This window comes from Tamandua tetradactyla, chromosome X (assembly GCF_023851605.1).
Source record: "Tamandua tetradactyla isolate mTamTet1 chromosome X, mTamTet1.pri, whole genome shotgun sequence".
In the NCBI taxonomy this organism is placed as follows: Eukaryota; Metazoa; Chordata; class Mammalia; order Pilosa; family Myrmecophagidae; genus Tamandua; species Tamandua tetradactyla.
Genome location: NC_135353.1, coordinates 166,128,985 through 166,155,088, shown reverse-complemented (window position 1 = coordinate 166,155,088; position 26,104 = coordinate 166,128,985). Strand labels below are relative to the sequence as shown.

The window sequence follows — 26,104 nt, the reverse complement described above, 5'->3', positions numbered from 1 at the left end:
TTATAGTTGTGAGGTGGTATCACATTGTAGTCTTGATCTTCATTTCCCTTATAGCCAGTGAAAATGAATATCTCTTTATGTGCTTTTGAGTCGTCTGTATTTGCTCTTCAGAAAAATGCCTGTTCATATCTACAGCCCATTTTACAGTGGGGTTGCTTGTTCTTTTGTTGTTGAGTAGCATGATGCCCTGTTTTCTTGAATAGTGACAGTGCTGCCTTTCTTCCCACTGTTTGAATTGGGGCTCCTTCATCAAAAGTTTATCTGTGAACGACATGCAAAATGCCAATAATATTGAAAACTGGGTAGAGGAGGTGGGTATTTGGGAACTCTGTACTTCTGCAAACCTATCTATAATTTTTAAAATCTTTATAAAACTAACTACTCTAATAAAAAAAACCAGAATAAATAAAAACCTTTCGTGAGAACCTTGACACTGCCAGGTGTTTCATTTCTCAACAACTTCTTACAGAGGCAAGAAATAGGGTGTGTTGGGGGTTCCTGGAAGGTGGGAAAAGCCCAGTATCGGTGAGAGAAGAGTCTCAAATTTTTGGTAAAACTTCTCAGCACCAACCAGGTGGGTCCAGAATCGCAGCATCTTTCCGGGGTACAGAAGGTGACTCTGTACTCTGCCCGCCCACAGGTGCTGCAGCTGCTCGGGGGCCTCCCATACTTGGGGCATACCCAGAGCCTTAAGCATTTACCTTCCAAAAGGGCGGCTGCCTACCAGGGTGGGTCCTGTTTCTCTCAGAGACCTTCAACTCGGGCACATTCCCGCCTCGGTTTTGCTTTGTAAATACCACTGAAATGGTTTGGCCTTCTAAGGTCATTTCCGTCACATACAAGTATGGGTCCTTGGTCTCTCATTCCCCCTTTCTTCCATCCTTTCTGCCCCGCTTGTGTATCTCAGAAGTAAACGGTACCCCTGTTAGCTGTCACCGGCTTGCCTTCCCTCCTTCAGTTCCCATTTCCCGAGTCTCGGCTTCCCTCCCTTGCTGCAGGGTTTTCTCACTCGGCCTTCACGTTCGGTATTGAGAGCCACATCAGCCAGTCCAACATCAATGGGACGCTAGTACCCCCGGCCGCCCTCATCTCCATCCTCCAGAAGGGACTGCAGTATGTGGAGGCAGAAATCAGCATCAATGAGGTAGGTCTGCCCTGGGACCCAGCCGCCCCAGCGCCCAAACCAGCAGGTGGCTGGAAAGCTGGGAATATCGTGTGGCACCCAACTTGGAATCCCATGTGCACTTCCCTACAGTGCTCAGGAACAAGTCCACTGTGTAGTTAGGGGGTGGTGGTTGTGTCCTTGCACAAGTAGTGAGCTTTCAGTGCCCCTTACGCACCTGGGTTTGGCACACAAATACGCACAGGTGGTGGCTACTGACTAATGCAAAGAGTTCATTTTCAAATCTGAAAACTGTGCGGCAGGTTTTTAGCTGCTTAATCATTTGGAGTGAGTGTTTGCTTTGTGAAGACAGAAAATGCTCCTCCCCTTTTTTTGATCAGGTTGTTAAAGAGGAACCCGAGAACACGTTCAAGTAGAGCCTGTATTTCAGATAAATCGACAGGCAGTATCATCAGAGAATTAGGAGGAGAATGACGATTGTGTGAGAGAGGATTTAAGTGATGGTTTTAATATTTGTGCTCATTGTGGAGCTGATGGGAATAATGGAGCAATAATAAATGAAAATTGTATGATTTGTCTCCTCTCCCCCTTTTAGATTGAGGCACAATGAGTCCTTGGATCATTTTTTAGAATCAGTTTTTTGATAGCTGCCCCTCACCCTGTCTTGCTATTCTCTGGGTCTCAGAATTGTCAGGTGAACAGATGCCCCTGGGGTTCTTACAGTTTCCATGACCTTCCTCAGCTTCTGCCTGTGAGTCCTCATTCTTTATTCCCAGTTTTTTCTTCTGCCTCTTCTGCTTCTTCTGCCTCCTCCTTTTATCCAGTCCCTCTGCCCGAGCCTTCTCCGGGCCTCCCCTCTGATGATGTGTCCCCTGTGGCTGATGCTGTCAGCTGCCCATTGCCCATGCTGCTCCCCCAGATGCCCTCAGTCCGTCTCCCCCCAATCCTCCCGTGGTTTCCTCCACCTCCTCTCCTTTCAGCTGCTCCAGTCCAGTGAGCCTCTTCTGGTCACAGCATTTACCCCACTTTCTCTTTCTTAAGAAACACTTTAAGAAAATTCTAAAAGTAATGTATTATGTTTTCTGTCATGTGTTTTTCTCTGTATACATGTGTACACAAACGCACACATGTATAAAACACCCATTTTTCTTCCTGTCCCGTGCTCTTCCCTCCCTGTGAGCAACCAGCTCCTCTTGCCTTCTGGACGTTGCATGCTCCAGAGCCTTCTCCCACCTCCTTCAGGCCTGGTTTGGTCTCTTTTTCCAGGAGACCATTGGGTGTGGTCACGAGCCCAGAGCCCAGAGCCCTGAGCCCTGAGGCCCTGCCAGCTCTCCAGTCTTCCTCCACTGCAGTTTGATTTTCTTCTCCTCACAGATTTCTTTCTCTTTCCTCTGTCAGGCAGCCCTCATAACTTCTCTTCCTCGGCGTTTCAGAGTCCAGCAGGTCTAGAGGTGAATGAAAGCCCATCTCATTGATCACTTAGATCTCCAATACTTAGGAAGTGAGGCGGTATGCTATTTTAGGGCAGCTAGTACCTTTGGTGAGGTGGCCGAGCATTGGGCTGTGGATGTGGAAGGAGAGGCCTGTGGGAGCAAGGGGGGCAGGAGGCTGGCTGAGGCACTCACTGGCTGTTTCTTTGCACATTTCCTTATGGCTTCTCCATCGTTTTCTTATTGTCAGTATTGTACTGTAAGGAGAAATGTACTGGACCATTAGTTCATTTAGAGAGTGAACTAACTCCTATCTTTCAGTTTTCCCTAATTTCAGAGCTAGTTTGAATTCAGAATGTAGAAGAACATGTTTTACCCACCTGCTAAGGGTAGCCTGAGATGTTGGGGTTCCTGGGCCTCTAATATTCAGAGCACTTCACCAAGAAAGCACTTTCTCTAGTATCTAAAAGTGTGTGTGTAGACTTTTTAAAATTGTACATGCAAACCAGAGAATCAAAGGAAGCATCAAAAAGTATGAGCCTGAGCTAAAAGATGTCACTGGCACTGGTGTGCTCGCAGCATTTAGTCTGCACTCTAAACCCTTCAAGTTGCAGCAGAGGTACTAGGAATCAGCTCCTGAATGGCACAGGAATCTTTTGACTGGCCTTGATAGTTTTCAAGAGTTACCTCTCCCATATAACAAGTATAATGGTTGACAGAGGTTTTTCCACTGTTGCCATAGCATCAGGTCAGGGTTTCCCAACCTGACCTTGACATTTGGGTCTGGCTGATGCTCTGCGATAGGGTGCTTCCTGTGCTGTATGGGACCTGGAGCACCAGCCTGGCCTCCACCCACTGGATGCCAGCATCTCTTCAGCCCCAGTTGTCAACCAAAAATGTCTACAAACAGGGCCACATGGGGACCGTATCACCTTCAAGTGAGAACCCAGGGATGGCATGTTTTGGTCATGGAATGAAGTTGAACCCCTTAGTGCCGTTCTTATGGTTCATTTTGAGATTTCTTATGGAAACCAGATGCTGCGTTTCCCCACTGAGGTCAGCTGTTACACCTACTTCTTCCATCCTCGTCTTCTCCCCGTCACCCCCTCCCGTGGCTCACCATGGAATCTCTGTGCAGCCCTCTACCTTCACATTCCTGGATGCTGTATGAAACTCTTGTTCCCTCTATGCCACTCTAGCTCCTGTCTGCAGAGGCTTGGTTTAGGAGATACCCTCCCGTGCGAGCTGACACCCGTACTCCACTTCCTTTCCTAGGATGGCACAGTCTTTGACGGCCGCCCTATAGAGTCCCTTTCCCTGATCGACGCCGTGATGCCCGACGTGGTACAGACACGGCAGCAGGCATTCAGAGAGAAGCTAGCTCAGCAGCAAGCCAGTGCTGCGGCCGCGGCGGCAGCAGCAGCAACAGCAACAGCGGCGGTGGCGGCGACACCCCCAGCAGCTGTGTCCCAGCAAAATCCACCAAAGAACGGAGAGGCCGCAGTGAATGGGGACGAGAACGGGGCACATGCGATAAGTAAGTGCTGCAATGTGGTGGTTTGCTGCATTTCTGGGTAAAGATCTGCTTGCTGTAAATTTCTTGACCGATGGCCTTCTGCATTTTGCTTGGGATAACTACAAGTTCCTTTTTTGTCATCTTCATCTTTAGACACGATGTTCTTGGCTCTCAATTTTAGGAACCCCTGTTAACTCTATTTAGTATAAAAATGGGAGGTACTAGAGGATTACTGTCTGACATAAAAAACCCTTATCATTTGGGGGAGGCCTTCAATCCTATTACCCATACTTCTGTAGTAAGGGTCATCACCCCAAGTACAGTATAATTTGTCAGGGTCATGGTTACAGAGTGAGCACTAGGTCCCAGATTCTGAGCACCAACTTATTTGCTCTTACCAGATCGTAGGAATTTTATCCCTCTTAGGTAATTGCCCAAAAGATTGTGGCAGATAAGCAGAAAATCAGGAGTTTTACCCAAAGAGCTTGTCTCTACTTTGACACACTCCTTTAAACTCAAGGAAAGCCTGCTTTGGGGTTTTAAATGTGTGTATATGTTTGTGTGTGTGTGTGTGTGCATGTGTGTGATTGCATGCACATGAGTTTGTATGTTTGTGTGTGTGTACCTGTGTCCTTTCTTATTTGACAATCCCTTCCTTCAAAACTGCCAAGCAACGGAGACCTTGAGAGGTGAGATGGCCTTAAGTCCTGGGCCCCGCCTCCATGGTCCCCCAGCCTGCCAGTGGGCCAGCCGGCCAGTCAGAAGAGACTGCAGCCCACAGCCTCACCCTGTGGCAGGTTACCAGCCCATGTGCACACAGATGAATTCTTGAATTCACTTTCTGACTGGAGAACCAGATCTAGCATTGAACAGAAAATCCAAATAGGCCATAATGCAGTCATACAAGGGGATCATGTAAAAGCCCATCTTCTGCAGCATAAAATGGAAAGAACTCCCATGATGAGCTCTGTAATCGCTCTCAGAGAAGTTCCGAAATGTGGGACAGGGAAAGAAGAGTAGATAATGTGTGGCTTTTTCCAGCAAAAGTCATCTGTTAACTGCTCATTCCTATGGGACACAACCCACGAGTTTTCATGAATTAAGATGGTTCATTAAAACAGGAAGAAATAAACATCATTGTTTTCTTAATCTCAGGTCACAGAAAAATTTTTTTAACTGGTGAGCTTTGAGAAGTTTTTCCATCTGCAAAAGCAGAAACTTAGAAATTTGAACAGGTTTCTTTTCAATCTTAAGCAATCCTCGCGGCGTCTGAGTGGATCCTGATGGGGGAAGGCGTGCAAATGTTGTGCCACCGAGCCCCTTCTGGCAGTGTGCAGGGAGTTTGCATTTCACTGGGGACCTGGGGCTGGTGTTTCAGGCCGAGTGGTGACCTCTGAGGGGCTGGCCGCCCCACCGTCTCCTCCCTGGCACACCTTCCCAGGGCTTACAACTTCAGCTTCATCTCCTACTGTTTCCTGTCCCCTGGCTTAGAGCCTCACCTTGCTCACTTCTTACTGCAGAAAGGGCTCTCCTCTCTGCTGCTGTCACTTCTCAGTAGGTTAAGGCCGAACCCTGGTGTGTGGAGTTACACTCTGTTCTGACCTTAGGGAATCTTTTCCTTGCTGCTACTTGGAAGAAATAATGGCCGTTTTCCAGGATGACATTTAGTCTGCCTTCTCTCTGCCATCAGTGACCTTACCCATGGTACTTCCAGAGCTGGTCTTTTACAGGGCCTGGCAGTCCTGCTTTGAAGCCTCATACTAACTGGTTCCCATAAGAAATAACATTTGAGTCCTGAAAATATGAGGGTGCTTGAAGATGGGAGCTGGGGCAGGAACATTCAGAAAGAGTGATGGTGTTTCCTGGTGGGGGCATCTCACATACAGAGGGAACCCTAGGGCAGGGGGCTCCTGGGCAGAACGTTGTGTCTTGTCAAGAGAATAGGACCTTCCAGCTGAGCTCCAGGACTGGCCCTCGCCCCGCCCTCCCCCCCCATATGCTGGTTGCTCTTAGACCTCTGCCTGCTTCCTCAGGACAAGAACGTCTCATTATTTGACACCCATAGAGCACTTCCAAGAAGGCACTGTCTGAGATAAGAGCATGGAAGGAAAGAGGTCACAGTCATTTCATGAAGGTGTCCTTAGCAGGACAGAAAGACCTTGGAGAAGCTTAGGAGCCTAGTAAGATAAGTATCAGATTTTTTTTTTCAAGCAGCTGGACACTCATATCCCAAAGAGCACATATTAAAACTACTCGGGCCCAGTACACCTCCACCTACTAACTTCCCAACCAGAAAGGCCGTGTAGCACTAGAACAGGCAAGAAGGCTCTGTCCTGGGGTTCTTGGTCAAAATCCTCGGAGCTATATATCTATGAGCCCCTTTCTTGAACCTTACTTGTGGGTCCAGAAGTTCGGGTTCTGTCCATTCCTCCCGCCTGGGCTAAACCGCTGGCCACTGGCTCCCTCTGTTTCTGCATGCTCCCTGTCCTAAAGTGGCTTGGGACACTAACCTTGTCTCCTCAGGGTCTCCCCTCTCTGCACCCCTGTGCCATTGGGGTGACCACTGGCCCTCTCCCTAGCTGGTTTCTCTTGGACCCCAACGCAGTGCAGATTGACGTTGCCAAGCAGCTATGCTGCCTCCCTCTTGCGAGCCAAGCCGCTTGCACCAGCCCGGTGAAGCTGCTTGGCTGCGTGGCTACGTTTTGACAAGCATGTGGAGGTGCCTTCCACACCTTCTTTGGAGTTAGAAGCTCCCCATACTACATGCCTGGCAAGTGACACTAGCTCTTCTCTCACCATCGTCAGGAGAATCTACCACACCTGGAATAACACGTTTCTTCTCTTCTGGTGCCTTCTGCCAACTGGGCTGAGACCCTCTGAGGAAGGCATTGAAAGCTTGCCACCGTTTAACCTATTCAGGTCCCTCTCCAAGTTTCTCACACACACACCCTCAACTAAGTGTTGCTTGGTATTGTCAACGATGCATTCCTGGACTGTGTTCTGCAGTGCAAAAGCACCCAAAGCCTCTGCAGGGGAACCGACAGGGAAACCACAGAGCGCAGTGCCTTCCCCACCGGAAGCACTGGGTGCGTCTCTGAAGGAACAAGTTCCGACTCCCAGAGAAGTTCCCGGGAATGATAGGTACAGGCTCTGGATGTATGGATTGGCTTTATCTGTCCTGTTGCCATGTGTGGTAGGAAAGGAAGCGCATTGTGGTGTTCTTTTTTACATGTTGAAATAGAAGCAGTGTGGTCGTCGGTTACCTCCTGCAGAGAAAGAAGCAGGTGCATTCCTCAGGGCTTCTCCACTGGAATGCCTTTACCAGAGGGATGAGATGGAACTTACCTGATTATTCTCTGTGTGACAGAGTGATTGCTCATTGTTGGCTGTTGGATAATTAAGACTATCTCCCTGCTCTTTGTTAGCATAAAGCAGGTCAGGGCAAACTTCTTTTGTAAAGGGCCAGATAGTAAATAATTTAGGCTTTGTGGGCCAGAGGTCTCTGTGGCAACTACTCAGCATTGTCTCTGTGGCACACAAGCAGCCGCCAGCGATATGTAAACAAATGAGTGTGGCTGGGTGCCAGTCAGACTTTATTTACGGAAACATCCAGCAGCAGGCTGGATTTTGCCTGTTTAATGTAGTTTGCCGACAAATAATCAATCATTTTATCCTTCATGTCAAATAAACATGAAATATTCTCCAAGTTATACATAGTTCCTCAATGTCCCAAAGTCATGATTTAGTTAAAACTAGCAGAGATGAGGGTACTTAGTACATCACGTTTAATGTTTATCTAAAATAAAAAGTGCCCTGAGAAGTCTTTGCTCTTTTTGTTGATGAACCATGTGTCTTTCCATGTTTCCTACTACAGATAATCATTCAAAACCAATGGAGATAGACGGGGACGTTGAGATTCCCCCCAACAAGGCCACCGTCCTCCGGGGCCATGAGTCTGAGGTGTTCATCTGTGCCTGGAACCCTGTCAGCGACCTTCTGGCTTCCGGGTAAGGAGGTCGGGTCAGGGACACCCCAGGGTTTGGAGGATCCCCACCAGTCACTTTTTTAAAAATATTTTTATTGTAAACAACAAGCAAACATACAAACATTCTTAACATGGTTACAATCAATGGGTCACAGTATCATCCCACAATTGTGTATTTATCATCATGATCATTTTTAGAGCATTTGCATCTCTCCAGCAAAAGAAAGAAAAAAGAAAAACTCATTCATGCCACACCTCTTATTACCCCTTCCTCTCATTGAACACTAGTGACCTCCAGAGTAGCCTCTTGACTCTAGTTGATCTCTCTTAGACACAGATACCTTATTACTTACATTTCTTTTCCCCCTTTTGGTCAGGATGGAATTGTTGATCCCCCGGTGCCAGATCTGGATTCATCCCTGGGAGTCATCTCCCATGTCACCAGGGAGGCTTTCACCCCTGGATGTCATGTCCCGCATAGGGGGGAGGGCAGTGATTTCATTTGCAGAGTTGGGCTTAGAGAGAGTGAAACCACATCTGAGCTGTGGCACACCACGGGTCCTCCAGAGGTGAGCCTTAGGCACACGTACAGGTACAGCAGCCTTGATTCTTGAAGATGATTGTATAAAAATATAACGTTTACACTGTTCAGCTGTGTTCCAGTAGCCATGTTTCTTGAAGGTGGCTGTATAATGATGTCACTTTTGCAGTGTGACTGTGTGATTGTGAAAACCTTGTGTCTGATGCTCCTATCTATGGTATGGACAGATGATTAAAAAATATGGATAAGAAGTAAACAAATAATAGGAAGAACAACGGTTAAATAAATTGAGTAGATTGAAATACCCACCATTCACTCTTCTCTGAAGTTCTGCCTCAGGGAGCCTGCCCTCACCTCCTTCCTAGTTTGTAGCATCTCACAGTGTATGTAGAGACCGAAAAGTTCTGCTGCACCATTTCTCTGCGTCCCAGTATCATAGCAATGGAGAAATCATTGTTCCAAGCCATTTTCCCAGTGGGACGGAGAGCGATGCAAAGCCATTTATTCATAACAACTCGAAGCAGAGAGTGAGGGGCCGGAAGAGTGAGTGAGAGAGATAAAAAAGATGAAAGACCACATCCCAGAGATGTCGGGCCCCCCAGGCAGCATGGGATGGTGAGCTTTCTGCCCCAGAGCCGAGCGTTCCTGTTTCGTTACTCGCAGGTCTGGAGACTCCACTGCAAGGATATGGAACCTTAATGAGAACAGCAACGGAGGCTCCACCCAGCTGGTGCTGAGGCACTGCATACGAGAAGGGGGACACGACGTCCCTAGTAATAAAGACGTGACCTCGCTGGACTGGAATGTAAGCCATGTAGCTCCACCAGACACTAAAAAATGTGTGACATCTGCCAGCAGGCCCACTGAGGAGTTCCACCCCTGCTCTGGCGTTTTCCTGGGGGTCTTATTCCAGAGAGCTGCCCAGCCGGCGGGGAGTGCGGTCGCGCCCCTTCCATCTCCAGAGAGCTGCCCAGCCGGCGGGGAGTTCCACCCCTGCTGTGGCGTTTTCCTGGGGGTCTTATCCCAGAGAGCTGCCCAGCCGGCGGGGAGTTCCACCCCTGCTCTGGCGTTTTCCTGGGGGTCTTATCCCAGAGAGCTGCCCAGCCGGCGGGGAGTGCGGTCGCGCCCCTTCCATCTCCAGAGAGCTGCCCAGCTGGCGGGGAGTTCCACCCCTGCTGTGGCGTTTTCCTGGGGGTCTTATTCCAGAGAGCTGCTCAGCCGGCGGGGAGTGCAGTCGTGCCCCTTCCATCTCCAGAGAGCTGCCCAGCCGGCGGGGAGTGCAGTCGCTCCCCTTCCATCTCCAGAGAGCTGCCCAGCCGGCGGGGAGTTCCACCCCTGCTGTGGCGTTTTCCTGGGGGTCTTATTCCAGAGAGCTGCCCAGCCGGCGGGGAGTGCGGTCACTCCCCTTCCATCTCCAGAGAGCTGCCCAGCCGGCGGGGAGTGCAGTCGCTCCCCTTCCATCTCCAGAGAGCTGCCCAGCCGGCGGGGAGTTCCACCCCTGCTGTGGCGTTTTCCTGGGGGTCTTATTCCAGAGAGCTGCCCAGCCGGCGGGGAGTGCGGTCGCTCCCCTTCCATCTCCAGAGAGCTGCCCAGCCGGCGGGGAGTGCAGTCGCTCCCCTTCCATCTCCACCCTGCCCTTTTAGGATGAAGCGCAAGGTTCTGTGGAGGAAACCTTGCCACAGGGAGCCCCGAGGGGTTTCTGCTGGGGAGATTGATGTGCCTGGAGGGAGAGAGGACTTTCCTCCCTGACTTTCAGCCTCGGGTGATTGTGTGCACTTATACCTGGGACACACCCACTTGTCTCACTTTTTTTATTTTCCCCAGTGGTCTTTACAGTGTTTTTGCAAATTCTAAAATTGCCTCACAAATTCTCTTTTTCTCTCTATGCATACAGATTTTTTTTTTTTTTTTTTTTTTTAAAGGAAAGACAGAGAGAGAAGGAAGGAAGGATAGAAGGAAGGAAGGAAGGAAGAAAGGGAAACATTTTTAAACATTTTCTTGTTTTATTGTATTCTGTTTCTCCGTTTTTGTTACATGGGCTGGGGCCGGGAATCGAACCGAGGTCCTCCGGCATAGCAGGCAAGCACTTTGCCCGCTGAGCCACCGCGGCCCGCCCTGCATACAGATTTTTAAAGATGTATTTGTGTTTTCAAAAGTCTTGTAATTTTCTATATGGCATTTTTTGATTGTCACTAATAAGACACCAAAGAGTGACAGCTGGTTGCCGTGTATCTTTGTTGCTCACTTTTCCCTGTGGTATGCTTTTGTTTTTGGCTACTGTGGTAAACTTAAGCTTTACATTTTAATTCAAGAGCACTGTGAGCTAAAGCTGTCACGTGCCATTTTACAACAGTCACTGACTTAAGAAGAGTCTAGCCTTGGGAAAACCTGAAAGACTCACCTCACCTTGTCAATACTGCTACTACTAAGCTAGTTTTGCTGGTTTGTGTTTCTTTCTGGCCCCCAGAGTGATGGAACACTATTGGCTACTGGGTCCTATGATGGTTTTGCAAGAATATGGACGGAAGATGGTAAGTCCTGAGCCCCTGCTGCCCGCTTCCGCGTGCGCAGGTGGCAGTTTGCTTTGTTGGCAGGGAACCTACAGGCACTGACTTGATGTCAGCATGTTTTGTGGTTGTTTGTTAACAGGTAACCTGGCCAGCACCTTAGGCCAACATAAAGGTCCCATCTTTGCCTTGAAATGGAACAAAAAGGGGAATTACATTTTGAGTGCCGGTGTAGACAAAGTGAGTATTACTTAAGCTACATCTCTCTAGATAACACCGTGGTTTCTTTGAATTCTGAAGCTTCCTACTTTCCCTTGAGATATCAAAAGAATATGTATTTATTTCTGTGTGTGTGTGTCATGGTTGTGACCTCACTGTCAATGTAACACACCATATCTTTTTATATTGTACCCTTCTGCACATCTTTATGCAAAGCTCCCTTTTTGTTGGGTACATAGTTCAGCAACAGGGAGAGGAAACTTTCCATATTGTACTTATGAGACGCCTGAGGAAGCCAACTGGCATGGAATGTCACTCCAAAAATACCCACCCGCTGAGTGCTTTTACTAACACACCCAGTTTTCTCTCGCCAGGCTTCTTTCTTCTGAATTGGATGAGCTGTTGATTCTCATTGTAGACTGCAGGTTTCTCTGAGAGCAGGGGTTATGCAGATATGTGCAGTGGACGTGAAGTCTTCCACAGAGCACACACAGGGCTTACCTGCTCTGGACTTGGGGCGGGGTGGCATTAAATCCCAGGAGCTGTAGATGCCCCTGCCCCCCCCCCCCCCCGCCCCCAACGCCGTCACTGGGGGAAGTAGCATGGGGAAAGGTCGGGAGGTCTGGGCTTCATCCCCGCTCTGGTTCTCACCACTCTGGCAAGTCCCACCTTTTCTGACTTTCAGTAATCTCAGTTGAAAAGTGACAAACTCAGAATCGTACTCCTGAAGACCTGGAATTAATCGGTATATCATGAAATTCATAAAACTTGGTAGGAGTCCCAAGTCATTGCTTTGGAAAAGAAATGTTAACAAGAAGTGAAAGAAACTGTGTGCTTTCATATCAGTGTATGTCTCTGTAACCAAAAGTCATTTCTGAGTACTCTATGTTGTTTCAGGTTCCAGAAAGCTTTACATTTTCATAATGATTTCTGAATAATTTGAAAGCCTTTTTAGATTACTGCTTTCTTTTCATTCAGGTTCTAAACATCAGTGTAAAATAGTAGGCTTGAACTCTAAAACAACATCAAATCTTGGGGAAGTGAAAATAGACTTTTATAGTTAACCATCAGTAATGCTCATATCTGTTTGGGGAGGGCCTGAGGTTGCTGTCATGCACATCTGGCCTATCACTTGTTTTTATAAATAAAGTTTAATTGGCACACAGCTATGCCCATTCATTTACTGTTCTCTGTGACTGCTGTTATGCTATGAGGGAGGAATGGAGTAGTTGCTGTAGAGATTGGCCCACAAAGCCTAAGGTATTTTTTATCCAGCCATTTACAGGATATGTTTGCTGACCCTGGCACTGGGATGTAAACCTCCAGGTCAGTGATTTATTCATCCTTTAGCTCTCTCTCTTTGGAGCCAAGAGTCCTTTGTTCAAACTTGACAGCCCTAATGTGTAATACAAATAAAAGCTGGCCTGCTCTGGTAGGTTAACACCTTAAACAGTCTATTCTAACTATAATCAAATCTTTTCCAAGATGTTAAACTCAAATAATACACATACCCAGGACTTTTGTCATGCACAAGGCACGTCATCAGTAATTGCTGGGTGAGTTTTTAACATAGTCCAAGAAGACATTCCCACTATCTGCATTAACCCATTCATGCTCCCAGATAGGAAGCAGGTACTGAGGTGATTGATTCCCTCTTTTGCAGAAGACAAATGGGGAGTCCCAGAGAGGCTTACTTACCTAAGGACACACATTATCTAATACAGAATGGGGCTGAAGTTAGAATTCAAGTGTCACATCATCAAGACTTCCATAGAGTTCTAAATAGTGCTTTGTGTGCCCATCTCCTTCCTGCGTGGAAGGTTTGTTTTTGTTTTTTACTTGATTACAGGCTTCAGCTCTTATCAGGTGATAACCTGCATGAAGGGTGAAAATGCACATTAGGAATTATATCGGGTCATATATTCTCAACTATTATCACTTAACCTTGAAGAAATAATAGTAACATTCTCGAAAGCAATGCTAAGAGAAAAAATATAATTTATAGGGATGCTTGTATTGATATATGCTTAACCCACAGTGGCTAAAGGATAGTTTAAGTTCTCAAAATCTTTTGTGTAATTAATATTTTCTTGTCCATCCTATTTTTGACATAAACATTGACTAAATGATGCAATTACTGAAGTGTTTATAAAAACTGTATCATAGAATGTGGTGCAGTGGTGGGTCAGTGGCAGAATTCTCACCTGCCATGCTATAGACCTGGGTTTGATTCCCAGTGCCTGCCCATGCCAAAAAAAAAAAAGCTATCATAGAATTGTGAAAATTTATAAACATGTAATACATATGTATCAAATACAAATAGTTAAATATTCTCTGCGGTGACAGGTTTGTTTGTGGGTTGCAGAATTGAAGAAAAAGTTACCCCCACCAAACAATTACCCCACCAAACAACGAAATGATTGTTTATTGGTAGAGCTGACCCCAGACTTAGATGAGCTAAGTCTTAAGGATACTGACTTCTCTGAGTGTTTCCTTGGAAAAATTTCTGCAGTCAGTAGAACGTAAGCCCAGTTCTTGTGAAAGCGAAGTGTTTTGAAGTGTCATTGAGTGGGAGGAGCAAAGGATCTAATTACATTGAAAATTCCAGCACATGAAGAGTTCATAGCAGTCTGGGCTGGGTCCTCCCTCTGGCTGCTCCCCTGAGAACCCTCCTACGTTCACTGCCTTTCCCAGGAAACCAGGACTGTTGCTGAAGTTGCGTGGCGGCAGAGGTCACTTGTTTCACTCCTGGGCAGATTGATAAGTAGGTGCCCCTCCTGCCAGCTCTGCCACCCCCACCCCATGTCATCCGATCACTCAGTACTGTCTGGCCCCTGCAGTCCCATGGAAGGAGAATGAAGGGAGTTGTCGGAAACACCAGTTTCTGTATGTCTTCATTTGGGAAAGTGCCATAAAGGACGTTTTAGAAAATCTGTTACAGATTTTTTCAGTACTTTTCAACAATTAGGTAAAGGGGAAAACTCCCACCAATTTTGGTGGTTTGCCCAGGATCAGCTGGGAAAGCAGTCCATCCCAATTTTCACATGAAACACGCTGGATCTCAGAGACACAAGATGAAAAAAGGAAAAGAACGTCAGTTATCTCAATATTTTTACATTGATTGCACATTGAGACAAAAATACTTTATATATATTAGAGTAAAATAAAATATGTCAAAACTAATTTTACCTATTTCTTTTTTGTAATGTGGTTCCTATAGAATTTTAAATGATTTGCACAGCTCACATTCAGTCCTTGGTTAGCGCTGCTGTAAAAGGAAGAAGGACTCACTACCTTTTATACGACTTATTTTTGTAGAGAAATCCTTGCAAGAAGGATAGTTACTAACTTTGTCTTTTTTTCCGGAGCACAGACAACAATAATTTGGGATGCCCACACAGGAGAAGCCAAGCAACAGTTTCCTTTTCATTCAGGTGAGTATCAGTTTTTTATAACCCACAAATACTAATTCAGAGCCCCATGACCTTTCCCTTGAGTAACCATGAAGACTCAGAGGACAGAGCCCGTGGGGTCCAACTGGTAAGGACACCATTTCACAAACCTGTAAAGGTTTGTCAGATACAAACCCCTGTAACACCCCCCTCCTTAAAAGTTTGCAAATGGAATGGCGTGCCAACCACAGCATTGGTTTGGGTGCTTTATTGTGGTGTTCCAAGAGGTCTGCTCTGTTGGGGGTCCCCAAGACGATCCCTGGGTTCCAGTGAGGCTCCCAGGGTGCAACAGGTGGTCATACTCATGGCTGAGAGTTCTTAGAGTGAAAGGAAGTAAAGGAAGATCAGCAGAGGGAGGAGGTCCTGGGGTGAAGTCTGGAAGAGACCAACCTCAAGCTTCCACAGTCCTCTCCTTCCCTGATGGAGTCACACCCACGTGCTTAATTCCTTCATCCACCTGTTGTGACAGTGCATGTGAAATGTCCTCCAGGGAAGCTCATGGAGACTCAGCACCCAGCATTTTAATGGGAAGCTGGTGACATAGGCATTCTCTGCCTGACACATACCAAAATTCCAGACTGTCAGAAGAAGGAAAGCTGGGGTTCAGCATAAACCACATCTTAGTGCAGTTTAGTCAGTGTGAGTCACCGTCAGCACAGAACGGTGGGAACCATTGCAAAATCCAAGCTCCCAAATGCCAGCTGAGGGCCAGCTTTGCACACTGGCCTTTCTCAAAGGCCGCTGTCCCAGGCCTGCTGCAAGTAACTCTTTTCTGCTCAGCACCTAACCATACCCCATCTAGCCACATGGGACCACAGATATCTGGAGATCCAAATTTTCCAGATTTCTACCTTATCCTTCATTTTCTTTACCAACTCCATTTTCTTACTCTTTCAGGAAACCATTGTTAGATTATTGCCTCTTAAATCGAAGACAAATGGCCACTCTCAGAATTAGGAGAGACTGGACTAAAATCTACAAAACGTGGTAGATTTGGCCTCCCTTAGCAGGAAATACCTGTGCCATTTTGAGGATATCCCTAAAGGAGGAGTGAAGTTTGCTATAGCATAGGTAACCAGTGTCAGGTGTCCTGGAGACACTGACTGGGCACCTTCATTGGTGGCTCGTGAAGTGGCTGGGAGCGTGGCGGTCCCTGCATCCTCACACTCCACACTCACAAGGCCTTCTCCGGGCTGCCTGGCCGCCTCTGCCCATGTGGCCCCTCACGGCCCTCACGGCGCCTGGGATGAAACTGACCTCTCCTCTGCTCTCTTGGCTGCCCAGGCCCCTAGGGAAATAGCCTTGTAGGCCCCCACTGGCCCGCCCCTCACCTCTTGTCCAGTTTGCTCTCCTCCGGGCCCAGGGGTTATAGCACAACTCTATTGACTTTAGGCCTGGGTCCTTCCTCGCTATGTGGTCTGTCCTGTGTGCTGCAGGATGGTCAGCAACACCCCTGCCTTCCACCCGGTGGGTGCCAGGAGCACCTCCCCCAGTATGACAATCAGGAATGTCCCAGACATTGCCAAATGACTCCTGGAGCTGAAGTCTGTCCAAATTGAAATGCACTGTCCTGCTTCTCCTCACCTTTATTCCTTGCCCTTAAATCCTTGTTTCTGGGTCTTCCCAGAGACTGCCTATGATGTAGAAACTCGGGTCGAGGAAACGTAAAATAATTTAAAAATACATAATATTTTTATGCATTCATATCTGACTACAAAGAAAATATTGACTCTTCAGAAAAATAAAGGGAGCTAAAAGTGTTAGGCATGATTTTGAGGCAGAGTGGCACAAGTTGTGCTCCAGTGAACGGTCCTCGCTTCTGGGAGCTGTGGGCTGGCTCAGAGCGCTCTGGTTTTTTACTGGTCACTCAGCTTAGGCAAGTTACTTTGACTTGCCAGGTGGTACCTTGGTTTCCAACCTTGATAAGGCGGAGTAGTCAGCGTACCTGCCTCGTGATAGCCTGGTAGGTTTAAAGCAGGGTGTCTGCGCCCAGCACTCCAGCTCTGCAGCAGAGGCAGGAGCACACTGTTGCGGGGCCGACCCGGTTGTGGCGTACATGGCAGGAGCTGTGGCCTGTGTCTGCTCAGCACCAGTAGCTCCCTCCCTACCTGATGTGACAACCAAAAATGGCTCCAAACACAGCCAGATGTCCCCTGTGTGGGGGCAGGGGTCCCTGTTTGAGAACCTCTGCCCAAGAGAAAGATGCCCTCTCACCGATTGCTGGTTTATGTCCAGTGACTCTCACTTGGGCCGTTCCTCCACATGTGCTTCAGACAGAGCAGGAAGTCCCTCGGCTAGAGGAGGCAGGGACCGCTCAGACCAAGATCCAGGCCCACCCCAGAGGAAGAGAGCAGGAAGGAAGGAGGGCTGGGTGGAAAAGTCGCAGATCCCGATGCAGGTTGAAGTTTTGGCAAAGCTGATGGGGAGTGCTGAACGAGAGGGCTAATCCCAAGAACTGCCTGAGATAGCACCATCCGCCTCGGTGCCCAGGAAGGGCTCCTGGTGTGGAGACGGGTCATACAGGAAGCAGGCTTTACGAGCAGCAGATCCCGTGGTGGAGGGGCATTGTCCAACGCCTGGACACGAGCCCGGTATTCTCCATGGTCTGCTGTAGGCTGTGCTCCAGATGCAGGCAGGTCACAGAGGGAGGAGACTGGGCAGGCTGCCCTTTATGTCCTGCTGCTTTGGAGAGGCCCTATCTGCCTTCCCTGGCCTGCCCTGCAGAGCTTGGGGCCCATACCAAGTGAACATGTTTTTTGGCTTTTTATTTTGAAGTAACCTCAGACAACAGTCAGTTGCAAAAGTTACAAAAACAATACATGCCCATACAGAGAATTCCAACATACCTGCCCCCCCCAGCAGATCTAGCAGCCATATTTACTTATCATTTTATGTATCCATTCACCCATTTTCTAAGCATTTAAAAATAGGCTGTATGTATCATGTTCCTTCAATACTTAATACTGCCATGGACATTTCCTGTGAACAAGGATATTCACGTTACGGAGTCACCTTAAGTACAGTTATCAAGGTCATGAAGCTTAATATTGATAGGAAGCTTGCAGTCTGTATTTCAGTGTTTTCATACATCCCAGTGTTCTTTTGGGCATTTTCTCCGATATTTGATCCCATCCAATTCATGTATTGCATGTAGTTGTCATTGTCTCTTTAGTCTTCTGTTTTTGTTTTATTTGTAGAAACATATATACACCTGGGCAGGCCACAGTGGCTCAGTGGCAGAGTTCTCGCCTGCCATGCTGAAGACCTGGGTTTGATTCCTGGTGCCTGCCCATGCAAAAAAAAGAAAATAAGAAAAAACATATACACAACAGACTTTCCTATCTCAGCCATCCCCAAGCATACCATTCAGTGGGAATGCTCACACTCAGCATATTGTGCTACCTTACCCCTGTCGGTTACCAGAGACTCTCCCATTACTCCAAACAGAAACTCTCTCTCTCCTCTCCCACTCCTGGTAACCTAGACACTACTTTCTGTCCTTATGAATTTGCATATTCTAGCTGTTTCACATAAGTGGAATCGTACAATACCTATCCCTTTGTATCTGACTTGTTTCATTCAACATGACATTTTCATGGTTCATCCATCTCATAGGATATATCAGAATGTCATTCCTTTTTAAGGCTGCATGATATTTCGTTGTCTGTATAAACCACATTTTGTTTATCCAGTTGTCTGCTAATGGACATTTGCGTTGCCTCTATCTTTTGGATCTTGTGAACATAATGCTGCAATGAAATTGGTGTACAGATATCTTGAGTCCCTGCTTTCAGTTTTTGGTGTATATACCTAGAGGTGGGATGGCCCAGTCAAATGGCATTTATATGCTTAACCTTTTGAGGAACTTGCAAACTGTTTTCCACAGCTGCTGCATTATTTAACCTTCCCACTAGTGGGTATGAGTGTTGCGGATTCTCCACTTCCTCCTTTGCACTTTTCTATTTTTTATTTATGGCCATTGTGGTAGGAGTGAGGTGACAGCTCATCACACTTTTTTGTTGTTGTTGTTTTACATGGGCAGGCACTGGGAATCGAACCCAGGTCTCCAGCATGGCAGGCGAGAACTCTGCCACTGAGCCACCTTTGCCTGCCCTCATTGCAGTTTTGATTTGCATTTCCCTAATGGCTAATAACATTGAGCATCTTCATGTGCCTATTGGGCATTTGTAGTGTCTTCTGTGGAGAAATGTCTCTCCAAATTCTTTGCCCATTTTTTTAAAATGTTGGAGTTCTTTATATAGTCTGGATCTTAAACTCATCAGATACATAATTTCGAAATATTTTTTCCTATTCTTTACTTTGTCTTTTCACTATTTGGATAGTCTTTTGATGCCTAAATTTTTTAACTTTTAATGTAGTCCAGTTTATTTTTTATTGTATTGCTTTGGCTTTTGGTTCTAAAGATACTTTCTTGTGTTTTCTTCTTAACGTTTTATAGTTTTAGCTCTTATATTTAGATCATTGCTCCATTAGAGTTAACTTTTGTATATGGTATTTAGTGTGGGAGAATCTACTTTTACTTTCATTCTTTTGCATATTGACCTCCAGGTGTCCCAGCACCGTTAATTGAAGAGAGTATTCTCTCCCCATTGTCAAAAATTAATTAGTCGTACATGTGTGGGTTTATTTCTGAGCTCTCAATTTGATTCCCTGGTCTACATATCTGTCCTTACGCCGGTACTGCATGTTTTGATTTCCATAGTTTTGAAATCAGAAAGTATGAATCCTCCAACTTTGTTCTTCTTTTTCGAAATTTTTTAACTTTCAAGGTCTTTTGCCCTTCCAAATGAATTTAATGATTAGCTTTTCCACTTCTGCAAAGAAGAATGTGAAAGTTTAATTGGGATGGCATTAAATTGTCCACGTTAAGATGTCTGGGTAGTATTGACATCTTAATGATAATAAGTCTTTTATCCATGATCATAGAGTGTCTTTCCATTTATTTAGGTATTCTTTAATTTCTCTTTGTAACAATTTGTATCCATATACAAGTTCTTTGCATCCAGGTTAAACCCAAATTCCAAGGCAATGTTTTAGTTGTTGTTGTAATTGGAATTGTTCCTTGATTTCCTTTTTGGTTTGGTCTTTGCCAATGTAGAGAAGCACCACTGATTTTTATGTATTAATCTTGTGCCCTGCAACTTTGCTGAATTTGTTCATTATCTCTAATAGGTTTCTTGTAGATTCTTCAGGTATTTCTATGTATAGTATCATATCATTGACTACACTTCTTAGGGCTGCCAGTGAATTGAGTTATTGGTTGTTCTTTTAATACAATAACATCTATGATGTAGGAGGTGCTGAAAGTATCACAGATAGGGTACCTTCCCCACCAAAAAATAGACACAGCTCCAAGTGCAAGCAGCTTGGCTACCAATTTACTTTATTTTGTATGCATGCATGCATGCGTGCATGGTAGAGTAAATGTAACAAAATTTACCATTAGTGACATTTAGTACATTCACTTTGTGCAGCCATCACCACTGCCTAGTTCCAGAACATTTTCATCACCCCAAAAGGGAACCCTTTCCCCATTAAGCAGTCCATCTCCATCCCCCCAGCTCCTGGCAGCCCAGCCTGCATTTTCTTATCTGTGCTTATTACTGTCTCCCTGCTAACCAGGCATCTGTACCCTGGACTATGCAAATCAAAGTGGTTATTGAATGAGAACCTCATTCCTGATGGATTCCCATTGTGTTAGACATGTCGTCCCAAACTACCCTATCCTTGCTGTGGAAGGATCCAATGATAAGTTCACTGCCTAGGGTGCCAAATGTACCAACCACTTTGGTGGAAGGAATGTTTGCAGAAAGCACTGGCTCCGGTCTTTCAGAGATCAATATGCCCAAGGACACATCAGGAAAGTTCCTCTAATACTTTTCTTATTAAAGGAGTGTTTATAAAGTCTTTCAGAAGTAAGTATTATCCAAAGCATTCCTGGGGTTCCACAGAACGGCTTTCCACCCACCTGGCCCAAGAAGACTACAAGGCCCATGCCTCTTTTGTATCGAGAATATGTCTCGCCTGTAATTTTACTGCCCACAAGGTTGACTCATATCCTGTCGCTTGGTCAGGAAGTTCCAGGTAATATTTGCCCTTTTTCAGTCTCAGGCAGCATGCTGGAGACCATATAAAAATGGAAAAGAAAAGTGTGCTTTTCCACGTGAAATGCATATAGCAAGAGCTCTGAGAAGCACCTTTCTGTAGCAGCTGGAGGCTCGTCGTTAATCACTTGATCTGAGGAGTCACCTGCCCGGTTAGGGTTTCCCCATGGTGGTTGTGTGTGGGCTGCCTCAGGCGGCCGCAGCGGAAGGCCTAACCATGGAATGATGATGCACAAGGGAAAGGGACAGACTGTTGAGACACGTGACAGCTTGGATGCATCTCAAGGACATTGAGTAAAAAAAGCTTATCTCCAAAGATCCTATACTGTACGGTTCCATTTATATAGGAATGAAGGCCTCATTCATGGCTGATTTCCACTGTTTGGTATAAGTGCCAAAATCAACCCTACGTTTGTTGTCAGGAAGACTCTGATGACAGACTGGCAGTTGCTGGGGGGCCAGAATGGTGATGGGAAAGGGGTTTTCCCTGACACCTGATAGCAGGCACCTGACAACAGGACATACCCTCTTTGGATGGAGAGGGTCGGCGGATGCTCATTTCTATGGCTGGGTGCTACTCCCAGTCCCCTGAGCCTCCCATCAGATTATTTTGTTTTCGGGTTTATTAATAGCCTGCCCAGAGTGGCAAGGCCAACCCTGGAATTCATTATTTAGCTCTTCCAAAGTTATCAAGGAGAAACAGCTGCAAACTTTGTCTTCTGGCCCTCAGTCATCATTCCAAGTGGGTTGATTAGTTCCTTTGTTCCTCTGGGCACATCTAGGAAACGTGCCAAGAACCGTGGATAGGCTGTGGTTCTGCATGCTGCTGGGGTTGTGGCAGAAAGAAGGCCTTTGATCTGGTGAAAGAGCCACTGCTGACTCAGCCAATTGCACACACACATGCACACACACACACAGAAATGAAGTAGCACCTTGAGATCCTTCCAATAATGGAAGATGGGCATCTGGAGGGCTATATTCCTTATTTAAAGACTATGAGAAAGGAAGGGAATGATAGGATTGTTGGCATATGGTGAGAACGTTGAATTCTCCTAGTTGTAGAGCTGACTTGCCATCATGACTTGGGTAACTGGCTTCAGAGCACACTGGAAGCAAGCTGCAGGGGACATGGATGTAGGTACACTGAGCCTCCTAGAGCAGAGGCCAGCAAAGTAGGGCACAACCAGTGTCTGTAAACAAGGTTTACTGGAAGGCAGTCACACCCATTCGTTTGGGTATCCTGTGACTGCTTTCAGTAGAATTGAGGTGCTGCCATGGAAAGCATATATCCCCAAAGCCCAAAATATTCATTATCTGGCTCTTTACAGAAAGAGTTGCCAACCCTCCCTTTGTGTTTTAAGCAAGTGGCACCCATTTAGCTTAGCTTATTGGAAGAAGGTGGATCCTAGGCTGGTTTCTTCCACTATATCACACTATCCTTTTTTAATGTATTTTTGAGCAAATGTGATACATGCTGGGCAGGGGATTGGTAGGGAAATTTAACTTTTGTCCCAGCTGGTGTATGAGTCCTGCCCAGTTTACATCGTCGGCATCTTGGCCGATCATTAACCAAAGGCAGGGACCCATGGTCACCAAGGTGTCTGTTGCCGGCTTGTCCTTTTATCATTCTATCTGTGAAATGAGAGTTGTGCTGCTCTGTAATAGCATGTCACAAAGCATCTGCAGCCACAGCCTGGAGCCTGTTTGGAGACCCAGACCTGGCAAGGAGGGAGGGGCAATGTCTGCACCCTGCACTTGAGGATCTGCCCGGGGACCAGGCCTGCCCCTGCGGGTGCCAGACCAAGCAGCCCTGCTGTGCGGCTGACCTTCCCTGCACCCACGTGTGTTGCCCTGCTCTGGGCCTCAGCCAGCAGGTCGCCGCAGCAGCATCATGGACCTAATCATGGAAGACCAAATTTCCACATACACCTTGACTGGAGTCCAGGCCAAAGTTGAGCAGTAAGAGGAAGGGGGAAACCATATGATGCCTTGAAAAATTGAGAAGACAAATAATACTATTTAGGAAAATGGATCAGTGGGTCCTGGCTTATGTAGAGTGTAGGCAAACTTGTGCCGAAATTGTGGGTATATGGCTTCATAAGTGAAGCTGAGCTATTTTGGGGTCTTTAAAAAAAAAAAAAAGTTGGTCCAAATTTTTTTTGCTAAAAATTGAAAAGTACAATCTATTTCAGCTCTGTAATTAATGTGGAAATAGTATTGCCATAAAACTGGTGGCTCACCCTGAAAGCACTGAGCTTTTCCTTGAAAGGCGTGGCCTCATTAAATTTGTACAAAATCCAGTGAAGAGGGTAGTGCAATCGTGGCTCAGTGGCAGAGTTCTCGCCTGCCATGCCAGAGACCCAGGTTTGATTCCCGGTGCCTGCCCGTGCCAAAAAATAAATAAATAAATAAATAAAAAACCAGTGAAGAAACGTATGGTCATTTCCATCTTGCATGTGAATTGGTACTGCCTTTTTCAGTCTCCTAACTTGTCTCATTTAATAGATACTGTCCCAAGAACACAGAGTTATGTTCCGAAGTTCCTCCTCCTCGAGTCCTTATGATCCCTAATGAAAAGTAGGAATTGCTATGACTTCAAGGAAGAAAACCGGAGAGTCACATAAGAAGCTGCCTTCTGACAACTCCATTTTGTCTTCATTTCCTCTTCCTTTCCTGGCCACTCTGTCCCTTCCTGTTCACCAGTGTTCTTGCTGTATGAATGACTAGGACATTTTTCAGAGGGATGTGTCTCCAGTGTAGCAGGGGTTGGTAAATTGGGCCCACCCCAAGGCCTGGAGACTTTGTGAAGTGCCAGGTGGCCATGTGAGCAGTTAGGCATGTGAACAGATGTACTAGTTGCTCCCAGCCTTAGGCTTCTGTCTGTAGGAGGACAGAAGTGAGAAGTTACAGTGACTAGAAAGACACAGGAAGATAGGACCCCACAGTTGTTGTAACACTAATAACTTCCACATCATTAGCCAGAGCGCTTCACTAATCACCTGAGATACCTTTCCTCCCTCTCACCCTTGTTTTAGGATTCCTTATAACATCCCCATTTTGCAGCTGAGGCTCGAGGAGGTCAGTGACCTGACCAACTGTGTATAGTAATGGGGTGGCAGGACAAGGAAGGGGGCTGGCTATGGTTGCTCTGACTTTAACACCCTTACTTCTGCCCACTTAGGAATTCCTGTGTCACAAATTGTGACAGCTCTGCACAGTCAGACTGTCTGAGGACAGAACCAGGGCCAACATTTCTAACTATGGCCCTGGGACATTTTGCCACATTGTAAAGTTTGCGAGATTTCCAGCCAACATCCCAGAAAAGAAATCAAAGGTAGAGAATAAGAACCATGACTAGAAATAAACCACAAATCAGTTACGCTTTTTATTGTTCCTGTTTTTATTGCTTCTGAAATTCCTGCAGTGTTGACTATTAAAACTCTAAAAGAAGAAGAAGGGGAATTATCAGGAGGAAAGAGGGAAGCCGAGTAGTATCCCTGGGAGTTTGTTGGGAAGGGCAAGGCTCTCTGAGACCCAGAGAGTGGTCCCCATCCTTGCAGCTTTCAGCAGAGCAGCAATCCTCTCAAAGCCATCTGGAGTTCAGAAAGGCCCAGGAGGCAGGGGAGGTGTTTATGAGTCCCAAACCTTAAGTCTAATTATGTCCCCAGAGTTAACACATACAGTCCAAAGTATTCTCTGATCCCTGGAATGCATTTATGTGTTGCTTCTTGAGCATGCTAATAAGTGTTGTGACTCAGCTCAACTCTGTGCACAACTCACAGAGCCCCTGTCCTCCCTATGTTCCATGCTCCACAGCCCCTGCTCTTGATGTAGACTGGCAGAACAACACTACCTTTGCCTCCTGTAGCACGGACATGTGCATTCATGTGTGCAGGCTCGGCTGCGAACGCCCAGTCAAAACCTTCCAAGGACACACGGTAAGTGGAAATTCTGATTCCTGGACTTGAGTTCATGAGAAGGTATAGGGATGAGGGGTCTGTTAGTTTTAAAAGGCATCATGCCTACAGAAATATTCTTCTGTAGCTCCTTACATCTTGGGCTGGTGTAGCTACGTAGATGGTTGGATTGACCTGTTAGGATGGGTAGTCAGTGACAGTGATGATGGGAATTCAAGCTGAGAAACCAAATGAAGAAGGGCTATGCCACCCAGATTGTTCCATTATTGTTTCAAAGAGTATTTTTAAATAGCATATAAATTATGCCACTTCCTGCTTTCGTGTATATGTATACAAATGTATATGAATGTTTACACAGAGTCCTTCTATCTAGTCCTGCCTTCAGTCTGTCCTTCAGTGACTTTTATGAAAAGGTAGGATTGTGTGAAGGTTCCTTGTAACCCACTCCAGTAAATCAGTGGGAAGTGAGGAGGTAACGGTTTAGCCGACAGAGTTTGCATAAGTCAAGTTTGCCTTCCTTATATATAGCATATCTCCCCAAATATGAGTAACCTGTGGAAGTGTATTTGTTGTAAAAGTCATCTGTCATGTGTCTCAATAGGAAAAAAAAAACACTGAATATTTCTGTCTCTGAATAAAATCCAGACTCCTTTGTTGGGACTTACACTTTCAGCTCCAGTGGAATAATTGGCACCAGACTTTCTTGTTAAAAACAAGTATGAAGTTGGACAGAATGCATGAGGCAGTTCTTTTCAGGCACAGCAGGATGTGATACTTGAGAGAAGAGAAACACAAGGGGAGTCTACATTTGCCCAGTTTCACTTGCCTTTGGGATGGAACCCAAGGAGAAGCAGTGGAGTTCAGGGTTATTAAAACAGCTGGAACCTGCAGTGCAAGATTCAGGAGAGGAACCATCTGAGAAGTTCTGGAGAACAAGGCACTTAGAAGTCAGTGTGGAGTTGTTTTTGGATCCTTGGTCAGTTTTTGAGCTACATAGAGCACACCCACATGAGGCCTAGCAGAGTGGCTGCTATACAACTGAGAGGTGGGAAGAGGACACTAAAGTCTGTGCCATGCTGGGAGGCATTGGAATTCCAGCCAGTCCATAGTGGTGAGACCACCACACCTTAGGAGTAAGGGCCACAAGGACAAACCAAAATAGAGCCGCCCTAGCAAAGAATAAAACCAAGCCTGACAGGATTACTAGGAGGCAAGCAGTGATTTGATTGTCTGCTAGAACAAATCTCAACACTCTTAAAATGCGGTGGGAAGAAGAAATAAAAAAGACA

The 26,104-nt window shown here is 46.3% G+C and overlaps 1 protein-coding gene across 7 annotated transcripts in view; it reads left to right on the top strand.

Annotated features, from left to right (window-relative positions):
* The window catches only part of TBL1X (transducin beta like 1 X-linked), a 329,283-nt gene that overhangs the window by 285,591 nt on the left and 17,588 nt on the right, over positions 1-26,104 (top strand). For all 7 annotated transcript variants that reach the window (XM_077146494.1, XM_077146496.1, XM_077146501.1 and 4 more), the window contains 8 exons: positions 999-1,144; positions 3,829-4,090; positions 7,944-8,076; positions 9,259-9,400; positions 11,063-11,126; positions 11,245-11,342; positions 14,695-14,755; positions 24,715-24,836. In XM_077146494.1, coding sequence (XP_077002609.1) covers positions 999-1,144; positions 3,829-4,090; positions 7,944-8,076; positions 9,259-9,400; positions 11,063-11,126; positions 11,245-11,342; positions 14,695-14,755; positions 24,715-24,836 — 1,028 coding nt within the window. The remainder of the gene's footprint in view (positions 1-998; positions 1,145-3,828; positions 4,091-7,943; positions 8,077-9,258; positions 9,401-11,062; positions 11,127-11,244; positions 11,343-14,694; positions 14,756-24,714; positions 24,837-26,104) is intronic.